Here is a 15944-nt window from a genome sequence, read left to right on the forward strand (position 1 = left end):
GTCCACATAGAAGGTGCTTAATAAATGTTGTTAACTTGACTTGATTATAGGATAAAACCCAGATTTCTTAATCTGACATTCAAGGGCAACCTTTTTGACCTTTGCCTCCTATTTAATCCTTTACTTTAGTCTGGAACAGATCTACTTACTGTCCCTCACATTCATACTTCCAATTTCTGCTTATTCCCTTAGTCCCCAGTCTTCAAGGTCCACCTTGTTTTCACCTCCTCTGGGAAGATTCCCTTTATTGCCCCAGTCTACAGAGTGCTCTCCAGTCTCTTAGAGACCTTCTTTTCTATATTGCATCACAATGTTGCTTCTTCATTCAGCAATGTCTTGTCTTCCAAGCTTGACTAAGTTCATTGGAAACAGAAACCAAGCCTTAGAACCTTTTTGAGTGTTTATGTGCCTTATCTCCCCCAACAAACACTGAATACTTATGATTATGCCCAACATTTTGCTAGGTATTATGGGGTGGTAGAATTAATTACAAAGGAATAGTATGATTTTAGGGTCAGAGGAGCCTAGAACGTAGCCAGGGGTGGGAAACCTGTGGCCTCGAGGCCTAGATCTAGGAGCAAATTAGGGATAACCATTTCAACTGTTCTTAATCTAGATCCTCAAGGGGTCCATGGATAGATTTCAGGGATTCCATGAACTTGAATTGGAAAAAAAAAAAAACCTTACATCTTTATTTTCACACTCCTCTCTAACTGAAATTTAGCATTTCCTTCAATTATTTAAAAACATTATTCTGAAAAAGAGTTGATAGTTTTCTACCAATTTATCAAAGGAGTCCATGACACAAAAAAAGGTTAAGAAGTCTTGATGTAGTTCAGTCCTCTCATTTTACAGATGAGGAAACTGAGGCCCAGAAAGAGTGATTTGCCCAGTAACATAAGCTAGTAAGTTTGCAAAGCGGAATGTAAATAAAGGCAGACTATATCTAAGTGTTGAAAGGTAGAGTTAAGGAGAAATAGGTGGAGATAAGGGTGGGCAGCTGCAGCTAGGTAGTACAATGGCTAGAGTGCCAAGTCTGGAGTCAGGAAGACCTAAGTTCAAATTCAGCCTCAGACACTTACTAGGTGTGTGACCCTGGGCAAGTCACTTCACCCTGTTTGCCTCAGTTTCCTCATCTGTAAAATGAACTGGAGATGGAAATGGCAAACCACTACAGTATCTCTGCCAAGAAAACCCCAAGTGGGGTCAAGGAGGGTTGAACAGGACTGAATAACAAGTGGTAGAATATGGATTAGCCATAGGGGCATAGAGGAAGAAGATGAAAAGGAGTAGTATTTCTGATTAGAGGATGTGTAAAGAAACACCCCCTGGGGTGGGAAGGAAACAGCAGAAACCATCCTAATCCAGCCTTGATTGCAAGATTGGCCAAGGTTCTTTCTTTGATTTCAAAGGACCCTGGAATCAGTTTTGTCATCTGTAAAATGGGTTGATCTGGAGGCTTAATTTCAGCTCTAGCATTCTATGAATTGCTATTTTATTTTTTTTGCCTTTTTTGGAGAGCAGTTGAGGTTAAGTGACTTGCCCAAGGTCACACTGCTAGTTTTTGTGTGTGTGTGTGTTAAGTGTCTGAGGCCGGATTTGAACTCAGGTACTCCTGACTCCAGGGCCGGTGCTCTAGTCACTGTGCCACTTAGCCGCCCTGAATTGCTATTTTATGAGGAGAAGAGAGCTAAGGAGTTGGTCCTAACCCTGAGGTACAGTAGTGTGCCATGAACTGAATTTGGAGTTATAGGTCTTGAGTTTGATAGCTAATGTTGCTATGTATTAAGATCTTGGCCAGATCATTTCACCTTTCATGGGTCTCAGTTTACTTCTATGCAAAATGATTGGATTGATCTCTAAGGTTTCTTCTAGCTCAAAATCCTACCACTGGAAAGTGATTTTGGAACTATTTCTCCTCCCCATCTTTCAGTCTCTTTCACCATTTCTTTTCCCTCTCTCCTCCTTCCCTTACCCCCAGGAAAGGAAGAGGGCTGGGGTGGGTTATTGTTGCCATGTGGCAGAGCCAGTCAGGGATGTAACCCTCCTTTATGACTAATAATCAAAATCAAAAACACTGATATCTGTAGGACACTGTGTGTAGATACATGATTTCATTTGAGCCTCACAACAACCCAGTGAGGTAGGTGCTCGAGGTACTTTTGACATCTCTGTTTTACTAATGAGGAACCTAAGAATCATGGGGGGAGGGGTTTGACTGCCTGTAATCATCACAACTGGTAAATAACTGAGGCAAGCTCCCAGATTCTAAGTCTACCATGTTGCCCACTGTGTTCTGTAGGACTAACAATCCCAGTCTCTCTTTCAAAGTGTTGTTTTACAGATTCAAGGTTGTGGAAGACAGACATTCTGTAGGAGGGGGTTCTTTACCCCAGTGTTCTCAGATAGCTCTACCTTCTCCATTCCAGTCTCCATCAAACAAAACAACCTATGGGAACCTTATGGAAACCTTAAAGTACATAGGAATGTTAAGAAACCATTCAGGTGATATGGTCTAAAGAGTGGGTCTTGGAGTCAAGAAGACCTGAGTTTGAATCCTGCCACAGACACTTATTAGGTGTATGAGCCTTGTTAAGTGACTTAACTTCACTGTGCCTCAGTTTCCTCATCTATAAAATGGGGATAATAATAGCACCTACTTCACAGGGTTGTTTTTTTATTTTTTGCTTTCTGGAGGGCAATTGGGGTTAAGTGACTTCCCCAAGGTCACACGGCTAGTAAGTGTTAAGTGTCTTAGGTCCGATTTGAACTCAGGTCCTCTTGACTTCAGGGCCAGTGCTCTATTCACTGCACCACCTAGCCACCCCTCACAGGGTTGTTATATGGCTCGAATAAGGTATTATGTTGTGCTATATAAATGTTACCTCTTTTTTTCAGATAAATTACTAATACCTTAATGGGAATTAAGTTTAGGCCTTACCCCTCCCAGAAGTACCACCTTATCACAAGAAGTCTGGAATCACTCCAAAGGAATGAGTAATGGTGGTATTTCAGGCACAGTGATACCGGATCCTTTTTTTTTTTTGAGTGGGGAGAAGGGCTTCTTGATCCCCTTCATCACCCTCTATAGGCAGCTGCCTTCCTTTTTTTTTTTTGCTTTTTGGAGCGGGGAAGGCAGGGCATTTGGGGTTAAGTGAGTTGCCCAAGGTCACACTGCCAGTTTTGTGTTAAGTATCTGAGGTGGGATTTGAACTCAGGTCTTTCTGGCTCCAGGGCATCTATTCACTGCGCCACCTAGCTGCCCCAATTGCCTTCCCTTCTTAACTGTTATGTCACTCCTACCTGTACTAAATCTCATGGGACTTAGAGTTGGAAGAGCCCATGGAGCTCCTTTAGTACAGCTGTATCATCATGATAATGACTACCATGTATATAGTGCTCCAAGGCTGACAAAATGCATCCTTACAACAACCCTGGGAGGTTATTGCTATTATTGTTCCAGTTTTACAGATGAGGGAACTGAAGTTTCAAGAGATTGAGTGACTTACTCCGAGTTACACAGTCAGTGTCTGAAGTAGGGTTAGAACCCAGGCCATCCTGACCTTAGGCCCAACACTTGGTCCATCCATAAGGTTGGATTTGAACCCAGGTCTTGCAAATACAAATTGGTCTTTCCTTTGCACTCTGGAGTGTCCTCTTGGGGATCCCTTCTGGCTGACTGGCAGGTATGTTGGAGCCAAGTTGAACTCGGAGAGCCACATTTCCACCTCAATCAGCAATTGCTATAAAACAGGGCTTGATTTATTGTTTTGTGGATTGTCTGAACTTGAGAAATGGATGGAGAAAATGCTAAGCATGTAGATTATCAATAATGCAGATTAAAGTGTATCCTGTATATATCTATCTATCTTTTTTTCTGGAGAGATGCCATCATTATCCTGGTTTGAAAAGTAGACATTAAGACTTGGGGTTTTAGAGCTTTACAGATACCTTAGAGGTCCTCATTATACAGAGAAGGAAACTAAAGCCTGGAGAGGGAAAGTGACTTGCTTAAGGTCACACACGTAGTTAGAGCATAGATGAAAGGACTGTTGAGAATGTTAAAAAGAGGGCTTCCCACTCAGGTAACTCTCTCTGATCCTCAGTTTCCTCTGTTGTAAAATAAGGGCATTGGATTTTATCACTTCTGAGGGCCTGCCCAACTCTAAATCCACATCCTATGCTCCCTCTGAGTCTTGGTCCAACCCTGAGATTCCCCGTCTCTGTTCTGGAATTCTTCAGTCAAACAGCTGTCCATGGGACAAGGGCTGTTTAAAGCTACACGTGTTAGCTATAACAGTTTCCCTCTCTAGTAATGCTTGAGGCTGGACACGTAACAGCTTCTCAAATCCTTGCTTGATTGAAGAATGGAAAGGGCCTGAATGGCTATAAAGAATTGGCAGGAGAGCGTGGGAAGTGTAGGATTCAGCAGAGACAAGTCATTACTAGTTGGTGGCTGGTGGGTTGCTACTCTCCAGAAATATGTGAGCTGGTCCAAGTACTCTAACTAACAGATGGCTTTGTCATGGACCAAAGCATCCCAGTTACTGCTCATCGAGCCTCTGGTGATTTCTGACAGAAAGGGCCCTGGCTTCCAAAACACTTTGGTCCCAGACCAGTCTCATCATAGAGTTTCCACTGACCTGTGCCTGTTCCATCTGTTTCCCAGGTCCAGTCTATGTTTGGGGTGTTTGGGTCTTCCAATCTGGGAGCTTTTATAAGGATGGACTTCACTCCCACACAGAGAAATGTTGGAGAGGCTCAAGCTAAAAAACTCTTCTTAACCAAAACAAGGCACTAAAAACTGGGGCCCAAAGTCCCTGTTTAATAAATCAGTCAGGCTTATTGTTTTAACAACCTTGTCTCTTACTCACAGAGCCTCACAAGAGCCCTCAGGAGATTAGGGGGTTTCCAGCTTTCTCCAGTTAGTTTGAACAGTTAATAGTCAAGAGGGGCCCTTCCTGTCAAGTGTTGTGTGGATGGTTTCTGAGCACTAGTGACCTATCTAGCAGCCTTCGGGCATCATGTTCCATCAATCTTTCTGACTACACTCAGGAAGAATTAGCTAATCAGGCACCAAAGGCATCCTTATCTGCTCTCCTAATGTCACTCATACATCCCCAAGCCTTTCCTTTCTATATCTCCCCCCTGGCCTCTACCACAGGGCATGGACAGGGCTATCTCCCCTCTCCCACCCCTGTCATTTTAATCAGCTCTAAACATGTCAAAGGCTGATCCCTGGCATTGCGCTCATAAGCATGGACGTTCTTGCCTCCCCTTTTCTGCTCTATGTTACTGAAAACTGAGACTTCCTGCCATGCTTTCTCACAATCCAGACTTTCTGCCATGCTTTCTCACAATCCAGAGAGCCTTGAGTCCAGGCTAGGCTTTTCACAGCTGTAACCCTTGCTAAGACAGAGCTGAAGTCTGTTGTAGGTAAAGGGTTTTTCAACACTGTGCTTTCTCTACTCCATCCCCCTCCCCACACAACACCACACACATGCATGCCAAATACCCCTGTCCCAGCAAGGGAAAAGGGAATTACCCAGCATCGTCATGTGCCATGATTGTGTTTTGGGCCAACCAAGAGGGAAAAATTTTAAAAAGGAAGTATATCTAGCAGTCTCTGAGTCTCTGTGACATTTGTATAGACTGTTTAGGGACTTTTGAAAATGTGTGATGTCAGTATTCAAAGCACAGAGGATTCTTTTTCCCTCTGGCAAAGACCTGAAAAAACACAAAATGTGCATTTTTTTCTTAGTAGAAGTGAGGAGCAGCTTAGGGGGCCAGGCCAAGGTTGGTGAGGAGAAATCAGTGCCTCCCAGAGGCTACTATTAAAAAAATTCTATTCAGAGATTAGAATGAAATAAGTCATCCCAAAGAACTGATGGTGCCAAGATCTACTGGGAGTTGTAATTTAAACAGTGCATGTCATAGGCTCATATGATTTTGCGCTGGAAGCACCTTTTGAGATACGTGATTAATCAGTCAACATGCATTTATTAAGCAGTTACAATGTGTCAGGCACTGTGCTAAATGCTGAGGATACAGAGAAGGACCAAAATATGGTCTTTGCCCCCAGGGAGCTCATATTCTAATGGGGAAGAAAATATGCTAATAATAATGTACACAGAAGATACATACAGTGTAAATTAAAGGTAATTTCAGAAGTAAGGTTCTACAAATGGGGGGGGGGTTAAGGATGGGGGACCAGGAAAGATCTCCTGCAAAAGATGGGATTTGAAGAAAGCTAGGGAAGGTAGGAGGTAGAAGTGAGGAGGGAGAGCATTCCAGGCATAGGTATGACAAATGGTGTCAAATTTCTCGAAAGTAGAAATGCCAAGTTTACAACAGATTAGACCGGAGTGGTGATGAGAAAGAGTGAAGGGTCGAGGATGACCATAGGTTTCAAGACCTGGACAGTAATAGGAAAGCTGGGAGGAGAAGGGAGTTTAGGTGGAACTAGAATGTCTGATCCTTTGTAGAGGTAGAATAGACCCAAGAAGTCAGCCCAGCCCCCTCACTTTATAGAACAAGAGGCTGATGTCTCACAGAGAAAGTGACTTGTCAACATCACCCAAATAGGAAGCAGCAGAGGTGGGATGTGAGCCCAGCTCCTCTGATTCTAAATCCAGTCTACACTGTGCTGTCTATACTGACACACTGGAAGGTTATTCCTTGCTAAAAGATTAGGCCAGGACAAAGAGAGTGCCCCAAGCAGTTTAGTGTTTTGTTCTGTGTCCAAGGCAGTCCAGGGGTTAAGAACAAGCCTGGGTATTTGAAGGGAGGACTGTGAATTCAGTGTGGCTCTCTCAGTACAGTAATAGCAAGGCCTGAACTTCCCTCTCCAGGGGCCTGCCTGAATCCCTGCCATTGACCTTTATTGTGTTAATGTTGAATAGACCGTTTGACCTTGACCTTGATTGTACCTAAGGCCTGACTCAAGCCTGGACCCTTCCTTTCGGTGAGGTAGCCAATGATGCTCACATCCCCTGGGGGGAATTCCCTTTCTCATCTGCCCACCCCCACTCCACCCATTTTATTTATGGCTTGGAAAGCCCCCAGAGTTTCTGCCCTATTATACAGTGAGTGCTTCCATCAGTATCCTAGGCAACAAAGGGGCTACAAGGGAAAAGCAACAGAATTGCAAGTTTGATGTCTCTGTGCCAGTGAATGAATAAGGCCCCATCACCCATAGTCCCATCAGTGTTTGCATTGTAGCACGATGGAATGCAAGACCAGGCTTGGATCCCTGATGAGCACCTCCCATGTTTCCAGTTCTTCCCTGCTTTTTATCGGTGACCTCCTACCTCCCTTCCGTTTGCCTCCTGTTGAGAGAGGTATGGAAAGAGTCAGGGGACCGGGGTTTGAAGTGAGGCTCTGATATCTTCCAGATAGAAAACTCATGGACAAGCCACTTAATGTCTTCTCAGCCTCAGTTTTCTCATCTGTAAAATCGAAATAATGCTTTATTAGATCATAGCTCCAGATCTGGAGGGGGCCTCTTATAGATAATATAATCCAACTCTCCATTTTATAGATGAGGGTCCAGAGAAGTTATGACATGTCATGGTCATGTCACCTTCCTCCCAGGGTCATGATAAGGAAAGCATGCTAGAAAGCTTAAAAGACTAAAAGAATGGGAGTTATGCCACCATGTATAAAAATTGGGCTGTTATTATTATCCCCCTTTTTAAGATGAAGAAACTGAGGCTTAGAGAAGTAATATGTCTTAAAGCTTGTTAGTGGCAGATCTGGTGCCAGAACTAAGGTCCTTGTCACTAGATCAGTTTTCTTGCCACTATGCCACTCAGACTTCCCTCCTGCCAAGGCTGGCCCGCTCACGCCTCCCTCTCTAGAGGATGCTTCTGGATGCTGGAGGAAACTGATGTCATTTGGAAAGATTCCAGGGAAAAGGCCACACAGCCACTAATGAGACTAGGCCTGGAACAGCAGGAGAAGGAGCCAAGCTTCATCCAAGGGTAGGACTCATTTTAAAAGCTGGCCAGTGAATAAACTAATCACTGAAGAGAAACGGAGTTAGAGGCAAGAATGGGCCTGCTTGGGGCAGGAGCCATGGAAACCCTCACCCAGAAGGAGTGAAAAGGGCGACTGCAAAGCTAGTGCATGATGGAAGAGCCAAGGGGAATCTTGAGGGGCAAATAACAAAATATCTTCCCCAAATGGCTTCTCTAGCCCAGGGGGGAGGTGTGCCCTAGAGGCTGGTTGACAGAGCCACCACCATAGCAATCACAGCCAATCTGGGGTAAGATTTCAGTTTTGCTAGGATTAGCATTTAGAGCTCCAGAAACTAGTGTGGCCAGTTTGTTTTGGTTTTCTCTTCAGTTTTGATGTTGAAATTACTTTTTAGAATGCTGTATGACTCTTGAGTTAGAGGGTTCAAATCCAGCCTCTGATGTTTACTGCAGTGCAACAACTTCACCTCTCCGTCCCTCAGTTTCCTTATCTGTAAAATGGTAGGATTAGACCAAGTGGCCTTTGATATCCTTTCAAACTCTAGATCCATGAACCCCAACTTTGTCTAGGGACAATGAAAGAACAATTTGGTGCAATGACCGTGTATCCTGAGTTTTCTGGAACAGTCTCAATTTTGAGAATAGAAAGTGTACTGTGAATGAGATGGTCCAACTTCCCTGGAAGAATCAGTATGACAAGGGAGTAGGGAGATTTCTCTTTGTTTTTTCTTCACTATCGCTTCTTTCCCCTCAGGCAGCATTTACTGAACACTCAGGTAGCCCTTGGTGGGCAGACATGGGTGGCATTTTCATGGCTCTTGCTGGAATAAAAGATTGTGAGCGGGAGAAACAGTGGAGGTTGGAGAGCACTGGGGAATGAGAAGTGGGGCCATTGTGGCTGGGGGAATGAAGAGAAGAGTTGCCAAAAGGGGTTTGTGAGTGTGCTGCTGAGATCTAGGCAAAGGAAGGAGCTGTTTGGGCTTTTATCTACACTAGTTAGCAAGCTGACAAACCCCCACATAACTGTTTCTTATAAATTTGGGATTTCTTTGAAATCCACAGTTTTTATCAGACATTGCCCACTGTCAAGCAGTTATACCCACAGCTCTGTCTGTCTGATCAGATGGAAAGCCTTTTATGTCCATTTTCTTTACTGCTTTTTGAGGGGGAAGGGAGAGAGCATTTGAATTGTAGAAGTCTTCGTTTTGTCCTGAGGCTCTAAAGCAAAGTTAAAGTGAATATTAAATTTGACTCTGTTTAGAATTCTCAGTATTTCCAGGTTTTTCTATGGAATTGGTAGCTTTTCTGTGTGTGTTAGACTTGGTCTACATAATACAAAGGATTGCAGATAAGTCAAAGAGGAAGAGCCCCTCAGTCAGGAGTCAGATCATCTGCCTTTGTGGCCTTGGCCAAGTCACTTTGCCTCTGTGGGCTTCCATTTCTTCCAGTGTAAAAAGAAGGGTTCAGATTAGATGGTCTCTAAGGGCCCATCTAGGAAACATTCTAGGATTCAAGATTCCTCTCAGCTCTAATATTCTAGTGATCCATGCTCTGGATCACTACCCAACCCAACAACTGCCTTCATTTTGTATATAGCCCATATTGAGTTATCTGTCAACATGTCATATCTTCCCAGCACAATGTAAACTACTGGTAGTCAGGTACTATCTCACTTTTGTATCACTCCATAGGCATTTATTAAGCACCTACTGTGTGTCAGGCATTGTGCTAGGTTCTCTGCTTTGGACATGTTGAGACTGAGATACCTTCAGAAAATCCAGTTTTAAATGTCCAGTAGGCAGTTATTGATGCCCCACTGCTCAGGAGAGAGACTGGGGATGTATATAGAGATCAGCATGGAGATGATCATTCAACCCATGGAACTGATGAAGTCACCAAGAAAAAGAATATAGACAGAAAAGAGAAGGGGGCCTAATACAAAGCCTTAAGGAATGTCCACAGTGAAAGGGTGGGATATGGATGATGAAAGAGCAAAAGAGACTGAGAAAGAGGAAAACCAGGACATGGCAGTATCATGAAAACCCCCAGAAGGCCAGACGTCCCTTCTACTGGGAAAACTGAGGCTGCTTAATCACCTGAGTCAGGGAGTTCTAAAGCTATCATAGAGCTAAAGCTAATTCATTCTCTCCTCCAAGTTTGGCACCAATATGGTAAGCCCTTGGGAACGAAGAGGGGGAGAAGAGGGATGTCATCCAAGCTTCCTAAAGGGAGGTGAACAGTCCTAGGTCAGAAACAGAATGGATTCTCTGCTTCCTTGCAGGTCATCAGTGGAGTCAGACCCATTAGTGCCTACACTTTCAGCCTAGACAAGATAGGGAAAAAAGAAGGAAAGAAGGAGAGAAAACCCATAGGAGAGAGTATTCAAGTGGAGAGGGTCATCACCAGCATCAAATAAAAGCGAACTGAACTGAAAAAAGACAATCGTATATATGGCAAAGAAGAGATTATTGCGGACCAAAATGAGGCACTGGCTTTTGTGAAGGTTTACTATTGTGGGACAAGTATTTTTGAAAGATATCAAACTCTATTGAAGTAAGTTTCTTTTAATCATGTTTCCTTGGTATTTTAATGAAGAAAAAACTATATAGTTAGCCTTTTCTGTAGAGGCAGACAATATATGACCTCTTTCCCTCTCCTCTGCACTCCACCCACCCCCTAATCCCTTGGGTTTCTACTCTTTTTAATTTTTTTCTTTTTAAATTATGACCTTGAACATTTCCATAAAAAACTAAGGAAGACAGGACTGTATGCGAAACCATGATTTCTATTATATGTCTATCTTCTTTTAAACATCTATCAAATTTAACATGGTAGTATCAACACTGTCCTTTTTGTCTGTGTCCCCTTCTGAACTTTCTTCTGTGTTTTTGTCATTTTTTTCTTTTTTTCTTCTTCTTTTTGGGCATTATTATCACTCTTCTCTTCCTCCTCATAATCCTTCCACAGCCTCACCTCCAAAATAAAAACACTGGAGGAAACAGAAACCCACAGAAGCAAAATGACTTGGCCAAAGCCGCACAGGCAGATGGCCTAACTCCTGGCCAAGGGGCTCTTCCTCCTCGACTTCTTGCCCACATATTTTAGACATTTTTCTGTGTATCACTACAATATACAATTTATTCATTACCAGCCTTCTGTGCTTTATAGCCTAGTCCTTGCCCTCAAGGCCTTATAGAGACAATCCATATACCAAAGGGTAATTCTTATGAAAGAGAGCTACATCTGGAGTCAGAGGACCTGAGTTTGATTCTCAGCTGTGACATTTATTACCTGTGTGACCTTGAATAAGATACTTAACATCTCTGGGCCTCAGTTTCCTCCTGTGTGAATTGAAGGGCTTGAGCTAGATTATGATCCCTGGTAGGTTTAAATATCTGATCCTATAAGTGAGATAAAGCCATGAAGATCATTAAAATTCTTACAGATTATTAACCATAATCAAGAAAGAAAAGTACATTTAAAATAATACCATAATTTGCATCAAGTTGCGAAGACAGTTGTAAAACAATTCCCTTAGAAATAAAGGAAGAAATGAATAATTGCCTGCGCCTAGTAGGCACTTAATAAAGATTCCTCAAATAAAATTGACTATAACCTGACGGTGGTTAGGAAAGCTGGCAAAAATGCCTGCATTTCTCAGATTGATTTGTAAATTCAATACAATACTCAACAAAATATCAGTGGGTAAATTCATGGAGTTAGATAAAATAATAAGAAAATTTTAAATATAAAGGCACACTAGTAAGAATATTAAAAGACTGGGGCAGCTAGGTGGCACAGTGAGTAAAGCGCTGGCCCCAGAGTCAGGAGGACCCAAGTTCAGTTCCGGCCTCAGACACTTTAACACCCACACACACAAAAAAACTAGCTGTGTAACCTTGGGCAAGTTACTTAACCCCAATTGCCCTCCAAAAGGCAAAAAAAAAGAATATTAAAAGATGAAAATGCTCATTGATTTTTAGTTAGAAATGAAAATTCACTTGAATGAATAAAATGAAATTCTTGATAAATGAAATACATGAAAATAGAGAACACTTAGAACTTCGAGAATAATCTTCCATCTCTGAATAAAAGAATGCTAATTATCTGAGAATTAAAATCACAGATAAATGACAAATAGGCACCTGTGGTACAGATATAGAATCGGAGGACCCAGGTTTGAATCTTGTCTCTGCCATTTGACCTGTGACTTTTACCACCTCTCTCAGACTCAGTTTCCTTCTCTGGAGAACGAGAGATTGAACTATAGATGATCTCTAAGCGCCACTTCAGCTCTAAATAATCTACTCATCTTCATTTTACAGATGAGGAAACAGAGGCATAGGACACCACCAATCAAATAAATATTTTCATTACTTGATTTTGTCAGAAAGCGGTCTAAACAAAAACTGAATTATCCGCAATTTTTCAGTTGAGAGTATCTAGTTGCTCTCATTCTGTCTTGCACTCACAGATTGCTTAATAACCTTCAAGTACTTTCACCTTTGGCTTAGCCCTAAGAGCACTAGGTCTAAAGTCATTGGATGGGAGATTTACAACTAGGAAGAACTTCAGAGATAGTTTATTTCAGTCCTCCCTTTTTGCAAATGAGGAAGCTGGAACTTAGCAAGGGTAAATTATTTGGCACAGATCACCCAGGTAATAAATGAGCCTGGCTCCTTTGACTCCAAAGCCACTTTGGTTTTCACTGGGTTCAAATTCCAACTCCTCTATTTAGGAGTTGTGTGTTTGTTCTTGGCCAAGTCTTTTGCTTCTCACATTGTCACTGTTCTCTTCTGTTAAATGATAGAGTTAGACTAGATGACCTCTTTCTTATGAAATGCCACATTGTGTTTTTGCCATTTCCCCGTTTCAGATTATCCTAGTTCATAGATGAGGAAACAATTTCTCTAGCCATTGGTGGCTTGCCCAAGGTCACTCTGCCAGGCAGTCAATAATAGTAATTATTATTATAGCTAGCATTTCTATAGAACCTACTATGTGTCAGGCATTGTGCCTGACTTTACAGATATCTCATTTGATCCTAATAACCCTGGGAGGTAGGTACTATTATTATACCCATTTTATAGTTTCAGGAACTGAGAGAAAACAGAGGGTAAGTGACTTGCCCCAGGGTTACACAACTAATTAGTGTTTGAGGCTGGATCTGAATTCAGTTCTCGCTGACTCTAGGCCCAGAGCACTATTCCTCTGGATACTGAGCTGCCTCTTGTCACTGTCATGGCCAGAGGCATCATGTCTTCTGACTTCAATGCTGGAACACTAGGCTGGATCAGGTAGAGGAAATGGTGGGGAGCTAGCCAAAGCCTGGAGACTGCTTTGCAAAGATCAATATTTACTTAACAGGACTTTGCTGCCAGTGAGATAAGAACTGTAGTTTACATAAAACTTTCTAGGAACTCGGCAGGATATCTGCCCTGGCGGCCAAGTCAGCACCATTCACTGTGGATAGAAACTGTCAGCCAAAAGAGGAACAAAGGTCTACCTACTGTGCCTCAAGCCTTACCTGCTGAAGTCCCCAAAGGACACAGTGACAAGCTAGCCTTAATGAACTCATTAGATAACAGCTGCACAAAAGGCAAGTCATTCGGTTTCTTTGTCACAGGGAAAGAAGGCGGCAGCATTCCAAGGACAGGGCCCTTCGAAGGCCCCTCCTGGGACCCATCAAGCATCATTGCCTAAGGCTAGGACCTGAGCAGGTGCGATGGAAGGAGCTCAGGGCCTGGAGCTGGGAGGCCCGATTTGGCATCTCCACTGAAATACTGGCTAGATGGGTGGTGGCATTCCTTGCCCTACCTTGCTCAGAGGGCTTTTTAAATTTGCCAGCAGTGGCTCCGTGCAGTAGGAAGAGCTGGAGAATGTGAGGGGGCATTTCTGGGCTTTCTTGAGCTGAGTGTGGACTGAGCGATCTCAGGTTAGTTGGCCTTAAGCGAACACAGACTTAGCCTGGCAGATGCCATCTAGGGCAGATCGGCCAGCTACTTTGCCCCAAGGTGCTGAGATGTTTATGGCACCCACAGCACTTGTACATACATATATACCTCCTGCACCAGCTAGAAACACCTGAACTAGTTGTTAGCACCTATTTAGAAAGAATAATTAAAGTAGGAAGCTGCCAGATGATGGGTTTTCTCTGCCCCTTTTCCTAAGCCACACACCACAAATGAAACCCTAGTCCTGTTTCCTCTGAGCAGCCCCCCCTCAGCACTCCCAGGCGCCTTAGGGTCAACACATATAGGGGATATTGTTTCTTCTACCCAGGGCAGTGTCCTAGGGCCTCTTCCCCTCCAGACCATGTGTCCTAAGGTCTAAGGGCTCTCCTCACTCCTCCCAACCCCCTCCATGGAGCAGAATTTGTCTTAAGAAATGGATTAAAAGATACCTTTCATTCTGCTTGCCTGGGGGGTGTGGGCTCAGAGGGGGTGAGAAGGGTCAGGAGCATGGTGAGCTGTCCTAAGTACTATGGGAAGCTGTTAGCTTATAGTCTTGGAGCAGGACTTCTCACCAAATTGGAGAAATTTAGATGAAATAATTGGGATGGGGGGCACAGGATAGCCAAAGAAATGAATAATGATTATATAGCATTTTGAAGTTCACCAGGAACTTTCTGCACAGTGCCCAAGGCAAGATGTGCCAGGCTTCCAAATGACTGAAACAACATAAATGAGGAGAATTTGCCTAAATAAGATCCTGGTCTGATGAAGCACAGTTTACTGTAGAGAAGGTATCCCCAAAGTCTTAGTACAGTTTTAAGCTTTAATCGCTTGCACTAAGACTTTGGGACACTGTATTTTAATTACAGGGGAGTGGGCCCTGCCTTCTTCAGGGTGGCAGTAAGATAGACCTGAGCTCAAATCCTTCTACTAAGGATTACAGTTACATGTGGGCCCAGGTGAAGTCACTTCATGAAAATAATCAACATTTTATTTTAAAATTTGCAGAGCACTTTACATGCATTATTTAAGCCTTAGCACAACCCTTTCATGTAGGTACTTACAGATAAGAGAGGAAATCAAGGTTCAGAGGTTAAGTGATTTGACCATGTTATCACACATTTAACCCCAAATCTTCCTGTCTCTAAGTCCCACACACTCTCCATTATGTCACAGTCTCAGTTTCCTTGTATGTAAAATGGGGATAATACTTCCAGTACCTACCTCAGAGGAATGATTGTGAGTGTCTCAAAAGTCTAGTTTAAGCCATTAAAGCTTAAAGCACCATCTGTCTACATATGGATTGATATATACTGGCTTACATTTATATATCTTGCTTTGTGAACTTTGTTAATGTTTTATTAATTTATTAATTAATTAATTTGTGAACTACATTAATGTCAATTATTAATACAAATACAGATAAAACTAACATTTACCTCCTCCCTACTAAACTTGCAATCAGAAGAACTGGATTTGAATCCTGGTTCTGACATGTATGATCTGTGTGACCTTGGGCAAGTCATTTCCCCTCCCTAGGCCTCAGTTTCCTCTTTAAAATGAGGGATTTGGACTAGATGATCTCTGAGATCCCTTTGAGCTCTTGATTGTATGTTCTACAAAATCCTTTTAGGCTCTAGGCTCTAAATCCTGTGATTCTGTGATGGGGAAGGAGAAGCCAAAATTTTCCCAGTTATCAGTAGTATATGTATAAATATAAGAAGTTGCATAGAGGTAGTGTGGTGAGTAGAGAGCTGGCCTCAAAGTCAGGCACATGTATGTTCAAGTCCCACTCTGACACACATGGGCTGCATGACGTTCTCAGTGCTCTGGCTAATGTTCAAAGACCATAAATTGCATACAAAGTATCAACCTGCATCAGTAGGGAAATGTCTTTAATTGGGAGTTCCCTTCACCAAGGAATAACAGGTCTAGTCCCTGTCCCTCCCTCCCTCCCTCCCTCCCTCCTTCCATCCATCCATCCATCCATCCATCCATCCATCCATCCATCCAT

At 42.9% G+C, this 15944-nt stretch overlaps 1 protein-coding gene across 6 annotated transcripts in view; it reads left to right on the forward strand.

Moving 5' to 3' along the window:
* The window catches only part of LOC138141716 (putative P2Y purinoceptor 10), a 170624-nt gene that overhangs the window by 125693 nt on the left and 28987 nt on the right, over positions 1–15944 (forward strand). The window contains exon 1 of one of the 6 annotated variants that reach the window (XM_069062524.1): positions 6480–7340. The exons of 3 other annotated variants lie outside the window; for them this stretch is intronic. Coding sequence is in view for 1 of the 3 variants with exons in the window: in XM_069062517.1 (XP_068918618.1) it covers positions 7933–7982 (50 nt within the window). In the remaining 2 variants the exon portion in view is untranslated. Of the gene's footprint in view, positions 1–6479; positions 7341–7900; positions 7983–10266; positions 10530–15944 lie in introns of those variants that run through there. 2 more of the 6 variants (XM_069062517.1, XM_069062525.1) reach the window with 2 other exon arrangements.

This window comes from Petaurus breviceps, unplaced genomic scaffold, assembly GCF_028583685.1.
Source record: "Petaurus breviceps papuanus isolate PSGF00001 unplaced genomic scaffold, PetGlider_PUasm1.0 90459, whole genome shotgun sequence".
NCBI classification, from domain to species: domain Eukaryota; kingdom Metazoa; phylum Chordata; class Mammalia; order Diprotodontia; family Petauridae; genus Petaurus; species Petaurus breviceps.